Source organism: Astatotilapia calliptera, chromosome 22 (assembly GCF_900246225.1).
Source record: "Astatotilapia calliptera chromosome 22, fAstCal1.2, whole genome shotgun sequence".
Taxonomy (NCBI): domain Eukaryota; kingdom Metazoa; phylum Chordata; class Actinopteri; order Cichliformes; family Cichlidae; genus Astatotilapia; species Astatotilapia calliptera.
The window spans coordinates 26,787,579-26,799,742 of record NC_039322.1 but is presented as its reverse complement, the minus strand read 5'-3'; the positions used below and the strand labels follow the sequence as shown (position 1 = coordinate 26,799,742).

General features: G+C 41.3%; 2 protein-coding genes across 8 annotated transcripts in view; one reads left to right on the top strand and one right to left on the bottom strand.

Annotated features, from left to right (window-relative positions):
* The window catches only part of col9a1c (collagen, type IX, alpha 1c), a 30,709-nt gene extending 24,810 nt beyond the window's left edge, over positions 1-5,899 (top strand). For all 3 annotated transcript variants that reach the window (XM_026157064.1, XM_026157063.1, XM_026157062.1), the window contains 9 exons: positions 833-904; positions 984-1,019; positions 1,113-1,157; positions 1,253-1,285; positions 1,594-1,740; positions 1,965-2,019; positions 2,113-2,307; positions 2,770-2,856; positions 5,184-5,899. In XM_026157064.1, coding sequence (XP_026012849.1) covers positions 833-904; positions 984-1,019; positions 1,113-1,157; positions 1,253-1,285; positions 1,594-1,740; positions 1,965-2,019; positions 2,113-2,307; positions 2,770-2,856; positions 5,184-5,386 — 873 coding nt within the window. In that variant the 3' untranslated portion in view covers positions 5,387-5,899. The remainder of the gene's footprint in view (positions 1-832; positions 905-983; positions 1,020-1,112; positions 1,158-1,252; positions 1,286-1,593; positions 1,741-1,964; positions 2,020-2,112; positions 2,308-2,769; positions 2,857-5,183) is intronic.
* A 571-nt stretch (positions 5,900-6,470) lies between these two features.
* Positions 6,471-12,164, bottom strand: part of col22a1 (collagen, type XXII, alpha 1) — a 70,301-nt gene continuing 64,607 nt past the window's right edge. For all 5 annotated transcript variants that reach the window (XM_026156131.1, XM_026156134.1, XM_026156136.1 and 2 more), the window contains 2 exons: positions 9,751-9,828; positions 6,471-9,668 (listed from right to left, as the gene is read on the bottom strand). In XM_026156131.1, coding sequence (XP_026011916.1) covers positions 9,475-9,668; positions 9,751-9,828 — 272 coding nt within the window. In that variant the 3' untranslated portion in view covers positions 6,471-9,474. The remainder of the gene's footprint in view (positions 9,669-9,750; positions 9,829-12,164) is intronic.

Below are 12,164 nucleotides of genomic sequence, written 5' to 3'. Positions count from 1 at the left end.
AACCAACAAAAACTTTAAACAGTAAATGACAGCAGTACACGGATTCTGCACAAACACATAAACACATAAACACAACAAAGCGCGGACCCGGCGCATCAGAATCAGTGAGACGTCTGCTTTCTCACCATGGACATGCTGTCGGGACTGAAAGCCGACAGCTCACTGATTCTGATGCGTCGGCGGCTCCGCTCTTTGTGTTTGTCTTTTTTGCGCTCGATTCTGAAGCTGCAGGTTTGATCTCTCTCCAAACAACATTGACTGAACCAGCAGCAGAAGAAGATCCAAACTAGCTTCACGTTTCGCTTCACATAAACATCGTCATGAATTCCCTCTTACTTTTGCTGTTTTGCTTCCACCACGATAAAAATCACACTTCATGCAGAGCTCTCCGTCTCTCTCTCTCTGTTTTCTGCATTATTCACTTGCTTATTACCCACCAGTCTACCGTTGTGTACAGAGCTGTCTGCCACTGTTTTTTTTTTTTTTTACTTTTTTAAATTATGCAAAATTGCAAAATGCTCAGCTGTGTCTTTAATAAAACCTCTGTAACTTTGCTCTGTTTCACTTCAGCAGCATCAGGTAATGTTCAGATGTTGATTTATGGTTTTCTTTCTTCTTTGTTCTACTGCAGAGTATTTTTATCTGCAGCCTAAATGGAGATGTGTCTGTAACAGCTAATGATGAAGAGTTAGTTTCTGCAAAATTCACAAATGACATCATGTAAAAAGGTGAATCAGAGCAGGTGTTAGGGGTGGTAAAACAAAGCTACTTCAGCTGTCTCAACCCTGTTGCTCTGAACACACAGACATAAATATGTTTGTTGTATTTTCAGGGTGAGAAAGGAGCTAAAGGTAACCCCGGCGCCAAAGGACTGAAGGGCCATACTGGGCACAAAGGTGATCTGGTGAGACAAATTTCATTCTTTACCAAAGCTTAGAAATCTTATAATAAGAGTTTAGTGAAGAACATAATGTGTTGTTTAGGGACCTGTTGGACCAGTAGGACCGAAAGGAAGTCAGGTGAGTAATATTGTAATTTCCAGTTTATCTGCAAATGAACCTTAACGGTTCGTCCAGTAATTTGACTTTTTTGCTCAATCTGTTGTAAAACAGGGGGACAGAGGAATGCAAGGAGATCCTGGGATAAAGGGAGACCAGGTATTTGACTCATATGCTTAATTAAATGCAACAAAAATGTATTTTCTGTCGCTGGATTTGAGAGATGTTGATTTATCTTTATGTGTGTGTCTCAGGGCCCTCCTGGTGTTCATGGAATCAAAGGAGAGGTATGCATAAACAGTTGTCTGCTATAAAAGCTTGCCTAAGGAGCTTTTTACATGGAAAGTGTTTCATGACTTCTAACATTGCAAGCTTGGATTGTATATACAAACAAACAATTTAGAGCATTTGAATAGGTACTACAATCAATTCCCACCTTAGCATATGGTATAAAAAGCTTACAGAATGTTATTGAAGCTATTCGAACACTGAGTTGTGTATTGTTCTGGCACACAAGCTATCTTAGCTGATAGGGGCAGTATCCTACTGCTGACACATACAGCCTTGGTTCATAATGATTCGTTTTCACCATTAGCGTGGGGAGAAGGGCCAAAGAGGAGTTACAGGAGCCGATGGCAGACCAGGCCAGCCAGGACACGAGGGTTTGACGGGTCCAATGGGAGCTCGAGGGCTGGAAGGAGAGTCGGGCCTTCCCGGAGCACCAGGCCCGAGAGGTCTACCTGTAAGTGACACATTTAACCAGTATATGAAATGCATACACTTAAACCACATAGCAGACGTGCTAGTGGTTCTAGAGATGGCAGCACCTGATCCACCAGTTTGGTTTGGAATAATCTCAGCAATTATTTCTAACGAATGAAACTGACAGAAACAGTGCAAATGCAACTGTTGGCTGCATCAACCCTTTGCAGTAACTTATCAGTAATAGTATTCGTGATTTCACAGGGGCCAAAAGTGAGTGACGAGAAGCTTCGGGAAATGTGTTCAGCTGTTGTTGAAGGTGCCGTTTGTTCACCTTAATAAAACCTCACATTGAACCCAATGAAGGGTTGAGCAGTTAAATATTAAAACCTATTTGTTGTAATTCATTTAGAGCAATTAGCTGAATTTATGAAAGAACTCTCAAAAAAGCCAGCAGCCATTGGTGCCCCTGGTACTCCTGGACCTGCAGGTCTTCCTGGACTCCCTGGACCAGCTGGAGCTGCAGGAGCAGCAGGAGCTCCAGGCCCAATGGGTCCCAAAGGGCCTCCAGGCTACTTTGGACTTCCAGGCGCACCAGGACAAAAAGGTCAGTATGGCATTTCAAATGTTTTCACCTTTAGTAAAAACTGAGCCTCGGTTTTTAGCATCCTTTACTTACAGCTGTAAGTGGGTTGTTCATTATGTATGCGTTTCACCCACACCATGACAGATAAGCTGCGAGGCTGTGATAGCCTTTTGCTTCTTCTCTATTTTCTTGGAGACCTTCCAATCCTAGAGTGGCTGTAGTGGAAAAAATTAAATGAAGCCTTTAGAGAAAACAATGCTGTCAGCTCTGGCAGTATGCCTTTGTCTTTGCCAAAGCAAACGCTGAAAGACGTTATGCAGAGAGCTCTGAGGATGGAAGAGAGTCACTGATGCATAACATTATACAATCAATGATGCACTAAACAGGGCGGAATCAGAGTGGAGTCATTAAGTTTCCTAATTACGTGCCTATAGCTGTGCCTCTCCATTTCATCTCAGCATCAATGTGCGTGTCCCTGTGCAGGTGATGCCGGGGAGAGGGGAGACAAGGGAGACAGGGGAGAGGATGGTGTGGGAATCAAAGGAAGCCAAGGCGCACCAGGTGCACCAGGTAAGGATTCTTGTTGTAATTAGAGCAGAGCGCTGGTCACAGTAAACAGGGGGTCTTCGAAATGTCAAACTGAGCTAAAAACTGACTTTAATTTTTAATTCTCATTAAAAGTGCAGTTTTTGTAGCACGCTAGAGAGATAGCCCTCACATATAAATATAAATATATATACTGTACTGTATAAAAGTCATTCAACTTGCTCAAATACAGGCTTTATCTCACAGCAGGACAATTTATTTGTCAGATCATTCCATTTAAAATGCTCCACAAATCACCAACAGAAAGTACCACAGTGTAGTGACCACTATAGAGCTCCGCTGTGGGGCTCTGGAAGTAAAGATTTCATAGGGATTTTGATATTTAGCCATTATTTTATAGCCGTCCAAAGCTGTTGTATTACTTGAACTGATAGTAGACGCATAAATCTAATTGACATCAACCTTGTTTTTTAAAAATGCAATGTGAAATGTCGTAGAAAAAATAGTTTGTTACTTTATTTAAAAAAGACCCTCAATAAAGCTTCGATAGCTCGCTATTCATCACTGATCAAGGACAACAGTAACAACAGCAGAGAGTCAGGGCTCTGTTGGGCCAACTATTCTTTTAACTATTCCTTTAAGTAGCAATGACTTCATTCATTTCTTTACAAATAAAATTTTAAGCAGTAAAGAAAACATTACTGTTATTCGCAGCCTTTCATCTGATGTACCATTAAGTACAGCAACTTTAATATGTTTTCATCTGTTAACAGGCCACAGGTTGTACCGCCGGCTTTTAAAGTGGTGATAATTAAACTACTTACAAAGCCCAACCTCAGATGTAAAGATCCCAGCCTTTACCTACTAGTTTGGCGTCCCCGGCACTGGAAAGAACAGCTGAGCCTAGTTCTTGTAAAAGGAAGTTTTTCCAAGTGGAAGCTGATGGGGCGTTTCTGATTGTTGTTCCATTGTAAGGTCTTTACCTTACAGAATAAAGCACCTCGAAGCAACTTTTGTGAAATTGAAATTGAATTGAAAAGTCCTACTCTACCCAAAAACTGACATCTCTGCAACATCTCCTTTTGGTGGAGCAGTTACTATGGAAACCAGAAAATTTCAGGTTGACTAAACTGCAAGAACGGTTAATACAGCGAGTTACAGAGCGCTGTACTTACTGAGAGCTAGGCCATACTTTACCACACACACAATTACACTGTTATAATTCAATACATACACAACAATGAAAAGGATACCATTTAAGAAGGTTAGAAGACATTGCTCTGGAAACTGGGATTTGCAATGGATTATGGGATGAGTAGTTCCTTCACCACTAAAAGTAATTGTTTACACAATCTTATACCTTTTCCTGTTTTTTTTTATTAGTATTTTTATCCAGGGAGGGGCAGCCTCTCTCAAAGTAGCAAAAGTATATTGTTTAGGGTCATACTAAGACAGGATGTTTCTAATTGTACCAACATTTATGCCAGTGAAAGACACAACGTACTAGAGACTTGTTTAATGTGTGCATCAAAGAACGAGTGAGTCTCAAATACCAGCTGAGCCAGATCAGCTGATTTAGTGTAAAACCTGAAAACACGACCTGGTGTAACAAATGTCGATAATGCTTCTTTTTTCTTTTGCTTGCCTGTTAGCCCATCATCTTATTTTTTAAACTGGAAAGATCCCAGTTCACCCCGTCCATGCTAGATATCTGAGAGAAGTTATGTGAAATATACTTTAAAATGAATGAAGGATGATTTCTGTGAGATATGGATCACATATGGATCACGTGTGTGTGGCTGTTTTAGTAGGTTGTTAATGTGCACCCGCAGTTTGACTTGTCTTAGTGTTGTGTCATTCATATTCAGATATTGACCACTTTATTCCTGGAATCCTAGAATTAAATGAACAGATGGTTAGGGTTAAGAAAGGGGAAGGTTCTACATTATACTGTTCTATGTGGTAATATGTGGTGATGAGATTAGTGTGTAATATTATAAAATGTAACAAAAGAAAAGTTTAAAAAAAAGAAGAAGGTATAACATAGTTTTATCTAAATATCGAAACTGCACATCATCCACACCTTTATGTCTTTAAGGCATGGCTGTAACTTAACTAAATCATTTGTGTCGTCTACTTTCATAGATAAATATACCTGGATGCCATCTGCATAGCAGTGGTTATTTACCTATTGCCTTTATAAACTGCCAAAGAGTAGCATGTGTGACATGAAAAGTATTGTTCCTGGTGCAGAAGCCACTATATCTGACTTTTGCAGATATGGTTTCTTTACAAAATACCATTTTTCACTTTAAGTTGACATAATACTTAACATGTTTTTGTTTCCTCAGGTGCAACCGGCGCCCCCGGCATTGGAAAGGATGGTAGAAACGGAGACCGTGGTGAGACAGGTAGTCCTGGTATCCCTGGACCTGTTGGTCCAAGGGGGCTCCCAGGGTCTCCTGGCTTTTGTGACCCATCAACCTGTATAGGCAGACATCCTCCACTTTATATGGTTGGTGGGAAGAAATCCATTGGCTACAAAAACCCATGACACACCCCAAGCTCACTGAAACACTCCAAATCTCATCCTGCCAGTGACCACATTTCAGGACTTGTCAAAGCACGGTGATCTTTGGAAGTCTCCATCTGAACCACGGAACGAAGAGACGGACAGGGAAACAGAAGTGAGGCACAATTGGAGATTACTGGACAGATGTTAACTAACCCAACATTCAAAAACCGCTGTTACTCATCCCGGAGCAACTTCTGACTGATGGCAGGTCCAGGGCACACAAGTCACCCACCACAGTCATTCAATATCAATTCTGCTGTTTTAGCTAATATTAAAGTCTATTATGTGACCCATATTGAAGCGATCATGAGCCAATCTTATAGTGAAGCTAGGTTTTACAAAAAAAAAAAACCAAAACCTGATACTAACATCAGACATGAGATTATATCTTCAACCTGCTATTTAATTTAGGATCATACATTTGTTCCCCTCATTTTGTCAAATCGATGATCTTGTTCAAATGCTGCAATAAAGTGTTGTGTTTTGAAAGTGTGCCATCATGAAATTCCACAGCCTTTTTTGTCCAGACAAAAAGTCCCCGGGTTATTATGGATATAATGTTGATTCAGCAAGGCATTTCACAGTTGCCTGGTTACAAAGGAAAGTCAACACCATCCTCACCTCTGTCTGCACAACACAAATACACTCACAGATCAAATATGACTTTTATGTAAGCGGTTAGGAAGGAGTCGGCATAGGAGCCATTCCAAGGACAACCCTTTCATCTAACAGATGTTATCGTGGCTCGGAGACATCGTGTTTATAGATGTGTACTGTAAGTGAATGGATGCTCAAGGTTCATGAAGCTTGGTATAGGAGAAGAGTGCAGCATGATTTCTATAATCAGGTTTAGACATAAAACATGATGGATGTCTCCGTCTTGGAATTGATTATCATGCATTAGTGACAGAGCAGGGCTGGAGCTCTTGAATGAATAACATAAACATTTTCATTGTAAAGAGATGAACATTCAATGAAACCGAATGGGTCTGCTTGTATTTCAGCATTACGTGAAAGAGCACGAGTACTGGCTTTTCAAATGACGAGGCAAAAGTCCGAGTTATAAAATGAATCTGTTCCAGTCTTTATTATACAGTACAGGTGTGGTTCGAATACTTACAATATGCTACTACTTTAAAATATCTTAGCACCGATTTATCAGGAAAATTTGGGAAAGGGTTGATAAAATGCAGTTAATTCATTACAACATGATTCTATTTGATCAAATCCTGATTAATTTAGCAGTATAACAGTACAAGTTACAGCCTCTATGCATTACAAATACTCTCCCTCACCAACGCTGATGCAACATCTGCTGATGTAACTGTAACGACCATTTACAAAACCACCAGACAGGTGGTTTGTTGCAATTTACAAATCGTTCAGTGGCAAATATGGGATAGGGAACATATGGAAATGGTAGAAAGTGCAGGTCACATAGAGCCATGTTGATTCTACACAGAATGCATGTTTTTGAAATTGCTGTCATGTACCGAAACTCTTAACTATAAGAGCTGCTCTGAAGGCACTGGTGGAGTAAAAGCTGAGACAAAAATAAGGAACAGGGTTAGCTTAGCATTTCTAAGTTAGCTATTTAGTCTACAGTTATGAATGACTCATTTTGGGGTATTAATGCAAGATAAATTCAAGCTAGCTGAATATCTAATCCTGCCAGAACCATGAACTAATGAACAAAATACGTAATTTTTAATTAGTTTAATGTTGCAGACATATGCAACAGCTACGGTAATATGTCAGACTTCTGGATTGAAGGATCCACAATCATGCCAGGGTTTAAACTCTGTGCTTGTAGCCGCACCAGTCAAAATGAACATTGCTTCCACATCTGAAAGTGAAGCCAGTGTGGAAGTGTCTTATACATGGATTCTTTGTCAGCGTATGGCTGCAAAAAGGTCCAGTTGTAAGGAAAGTCTATGAGGAAAATGACCTTACTGCTCACTTCATGACCTCCTTTAAGATGTTGATAATGAGTGTGCAGTCTCAATCTCTGGTTTACAGCCTTCTGCACACATGACATATATATTGTAATTTGCATTATAGAAAGAAACCAAGATAAAGCAGAGCGTGCCGTAAGGAATCGCCTACCCTGTTACTGAGAAGACACTGCTATATTTCTAAAAGTGATACAAAGGCTTTGCAAACTTGGCATCACCATGGCTATAATCTACAGTTTGCATCTACAGGCCTGTGCTAGATGGTTCATCCAATCATCTGCCAGGTAGTTTTCAAGAACGTGCAAGTTTTCCCCACAAAGACCGGAAGCTTTGTCTAACACGTGCGCTCTCTGTGGCTAGCTACACTGGCTGCTTGCTAGCTTTCAAGGCTAGGAACGCCCCTCTGGCACTGATACATTTTGCGAAGCTATATTTGATTGCTTGTGGAGTAAACATTTTTCTATTTGCAATATGACAATGATGTATTTCCATTTTCCAAAACTGACAGACTAACTTTAACTCAACTGTTTATGAAAACGGCTCTGTCTTCACTCTCTTCATAAATGATCTTGTGTTATGTAACCTGAGACAGAGATAATGACAAAGTATAATCAGCCATTAGATCATACTGTTAGATCTGTCAAGCTCACATTCAGATGCTTTTATTCGTCTTTATTTGAAGGAGTTTCTTTGTTCTTTTAAAACGAACATTATTTTTAATTGGTTCTAGATAACCAAGGTGTCTGAGGTTGGGAGGAACTCTAATTGGTCCGTGAGGGACATAAGATAAAGGGATTGTTCAAACTGTTACCACAACAGTCCGATCATCAAGATGCAAGAGATTGGCTCTCCAGTTTCAGGTTTCAGGGTACAAATAAGAACAGTGTGTGTTTTAGAGCAGGCCAGAGCTACAGGCACTAAATAAGCATCACAGAGACAGAGAGGAAGTGACAGGTTTAGGGAAAGCGGAGTGAAATAGGCCGCTTTTCAAGAAAGGTGAACAAAGGCTGCAATTACACCACCTCCTCAAAGCTGTTTGCTGTTCAGGTCTATGTGTAGCTCAGAGAGAGTGACCGGAGCCGCTTCATTAAACATGAAAGCACAAATCTAACAGCGACACTGTTTGCTGTCTCATCTTCTGGAACAAATCATTACATGGCATATATTCATGGTCAAAAGAGCAAACTTAAATGAAGTCCTTACAAAAACACAAAAAACCCCTAGATATCCACCCTTAAATGTCACATGCACAAATACAAACAAGACTTCTGGAATGAAATCCTTCAAATCTCACCAAAGCATGAAATGACATTGCAGAGATGCTAATTTGTGGGTTGTGACAAAGAGGCTATTCCTGCCGCCTTCAGTTTATTCCCAGAATAAAATCGTGTTTCCTACCTGTCTAAATGAGCCAAACAAACTGCACTATTTTAAAGGCGCATTTCTCTAAAAGACATTTTATTTTTCCGTTTGTTTTTGTATCCGTGTGTCACCAAAAACAAATGCGATATAACAACATATGCTGCTGTGGATGAAATGCAATTGATTCATCACTCGAACCGACACAAAACCCACTGCTGCTGTTTGCATCTCACCGTCTGCCACCGTTTTCTCCCAATCAATGGCCGGAAAAGTGACACTGAGTAATTACTGCGACTGTGTCAGTCACTGACTCAGTGAGCAGTGAATGACACGTGCTACCTGATGCTAACTTGTGAAGGGTGGCTGATGCAGAACGGTGTGAGGCAAGCAGCGAAGCACCTGACTGAGATGATTACTGATGAAATGATATAATATCGAATAGCAGGATCTTTACTCCTGATGTTCGGGCCGTGCCATCCGTGTTATCTTCCTATATATTTACAGGAAGCATGCAAGTGAGGGAAAAAAACTAGCTGCCCTCTTTATCCCATATTAGATCAGAAAGAAACTCCCACGTTGCTTAATCCCCATCCATCCCGAGCGTCGTACCAAAATCAAAACATAGAATCTGACCGGCAGCACCTGTGGCTTCAGCCGTCTGTACTGAGGTTAACAAAAAAAAAAAGTTCTTGATTCTTGATTAAGTTCATAAATACAGCTGGTCTCCCAACTCTGCTTGGCTCTTCTTCTTTAAGTCCCCTTCACATTTTTGTTGTGGGGCCGTTGTGCCAGGCTGGCATAGTAGGCACACTGGGTTGGGTCGCACTGGCCAGCAGGGCCCGGAGGTCCAGGCTGACCGTGGGGGCCGGGGTTTCCTGGCTCTCCTTGGGCTCCGGCTTGTCCCGGGCTTCCGTCTTTGCCGTAACCAGGCATACCTGCTGGGCCTGGAACCGGAAGTAGAGCATTAAGGAAACTTATTAGAACTGGACCAGCTCTTCTAAGAGTCAGAGTATGTAAAATCCTTACCTATGGGTCCAGCAGGACCTGGCTCTCCTCTTTCACCAATCCCGGGGTCTCCCTTCTCTCCCGTTGCTCCTTTCTCACCTGACACATACACAGGAACAGAAACAGAATGAACAACGTTTATCAGTTTTAAGGCGAGGATGTGGTTCTCTCCTGCATTAAGCAGCTCAATTCATCACAGATTCTCATACATTTACATATTTGTTCAGTTTCAGCCGTTAGATGTCTAAACCAGCGTGAAATATGGTCAGAGGCTGCTGCTGTGTGAAGCAGGTAGGGTGCTGCAGTGAACATCATGTTCTCATTATGCCTGCATCATCAAAGGGGTGAAAATGAAGCAAATCAAAGAGGAGGGGACTGCTGTCAGAATAAACCACTAAAACTCTGCAAGTTACGACTGGAAACATTTAAGGACGACAAACTAGAACAGACATTTATCACAGTTTCCAGACATTGCACAGACTAAATAACTTCATTAAACAAGATCATAAACACCTCCAACCGGTGGCAGCAGATAGCCCCGCCCCTCCCTGAGTCTGGTTCTGCTGGAGGTTTTTTCCTGTTTAAAGGGAGTTTTTCCTTCCCACTGTTGCCAAAGTGCTCACAGGGGGTCATATTCTGACTCTGATTCTGACATGATTGAGGGGTTTCTCTCTGCACCTTGAGACAACTGTTGTTGTGATTTGGTGCTGTGTAAATAAAATTGAATTGAATTGTTTTCCAAAAGAGAATATAAATTTTTAATTTGTGTGACCACGGCTTTCTGCCTAGTCACATATAGTCAAAGTCTAAACCTGTGTTTGAATTCTCTTCTGATATTTCTTCTTCGCTCTCAGACTGAACTCCCACCAGAGCTGTCTTACGCACATTTACCTTTAGTTTAATTAAACGTGCATTTTGCCAACTTTCTTTCCTGGCTTCAAATAAGATGAACTTTATTAATATAGTCGCTCTTCTCCAGTCTTACTGTCCAAAACATTTAAGGCCCTCACAGATTCATATAGTGCTTACAAATCTAAACTACTCCAGCTCTTTTCCTCCTACACTCTCACCACTGCTTTGTCTGCAGCAGCTGTGTTACTTTCAAGTCTGTAATGTGTATTTAACTCTTTTTCCACCTAATATTACAGGTTTATCTTACTTTGTAAACATCAGCTACTCTGTTTCCAGCACACTTTCCATATTCACGATTGGTCAGATGATTTTGCTGCTGCGTTACAAGTTGATCACCAGTTTTGTGCGACCTTTTTCCTGATTGTAATTGTGAATCAGCTAACGGAACGATACGCTGGGCATGCTGAACTCGCTTCATCGTACAGGACTCTGCTCCCAGGTTTAAATTTATGGATATGTTGGTTTGACAACTAAACAAAAAGCTGCTTTGAAGAACGAAAAAAGCTGATCAGCTCCCACAGGATCAAACAGCATACTGACTCTGTATTACAGCCAGTCTGCTAGTTTATGACAGTACTGCATCGGCTTTAGAATGACTGCAATGACCTCAGTAGATAAAAATCCACTCGGGCTTGTATACCATTAATTTTAAACAGGATGCACGCAGTGATTCAGGCATTTAGCGTCTACAAACCCGTCAGCTTCTTTCTTTTTTCTCTTTCTCAGGAGACATTTTGACATGTCACAGCAGGGTGAACGCAGGCAGGATTGATCGGATTAACTATGTCCTGTTTACGCCGTCACAGGCAGGAAAGAAGGCCACTATGAAGGCCACAGCGACACTAGCTTGTGTAAAAGGAGCAGGGTCAGAATTCGCGTTACACCTGTGGTTACCTGATAATGTCATGTTGAAACAGCTGCTGTGAAGACAGCATGCACAACTTTTGTCTCAGGGAGCCCTAAGATGAAAGTTTAAAGGAGCAGCTGGTGTGAGGCGCACAAACGCAGACAGGACGAAGTCTCAACTCAACCACCGCTGTTCCACTCTCTCTCAGTCTCTGACATGAAATCTCTCTGGACCTCATCAGTGACTTAACAAGCACAAAAAAGGATTTTTTTTAAAAAATCCCACACTACTTAATCCATCCATTTCTCACTTTAAGTTTTTATTTCATTCCCATTTGTTCTGTTATCTTCTCGTAGTTTAGCCCCATGCAGGAGTTTGACTTCTTTCTCCTCTGACACGCTGAAAGAAGCTCTACAGAGAAGAATGTAGAAACAGTGTAACAGTCACAACTGTGTCTCTTTAAGACAACCCAAGTTAATGTTTAGTGATGTCACTAGTATGTGTCACTGCCCTCTGTACGATGTGGGAGAAACGTGCTTGCACATGGACGTATAGACTGAGATGGACCTCATATCTTTACCTCCCTAACTCAAAGTAATATTACGGGTTGTATGAACACTGCTCGCTTCGTGTATGACAAGACTGCAGCCGTTCAACCGGGCCTTGTAAGGTTGGT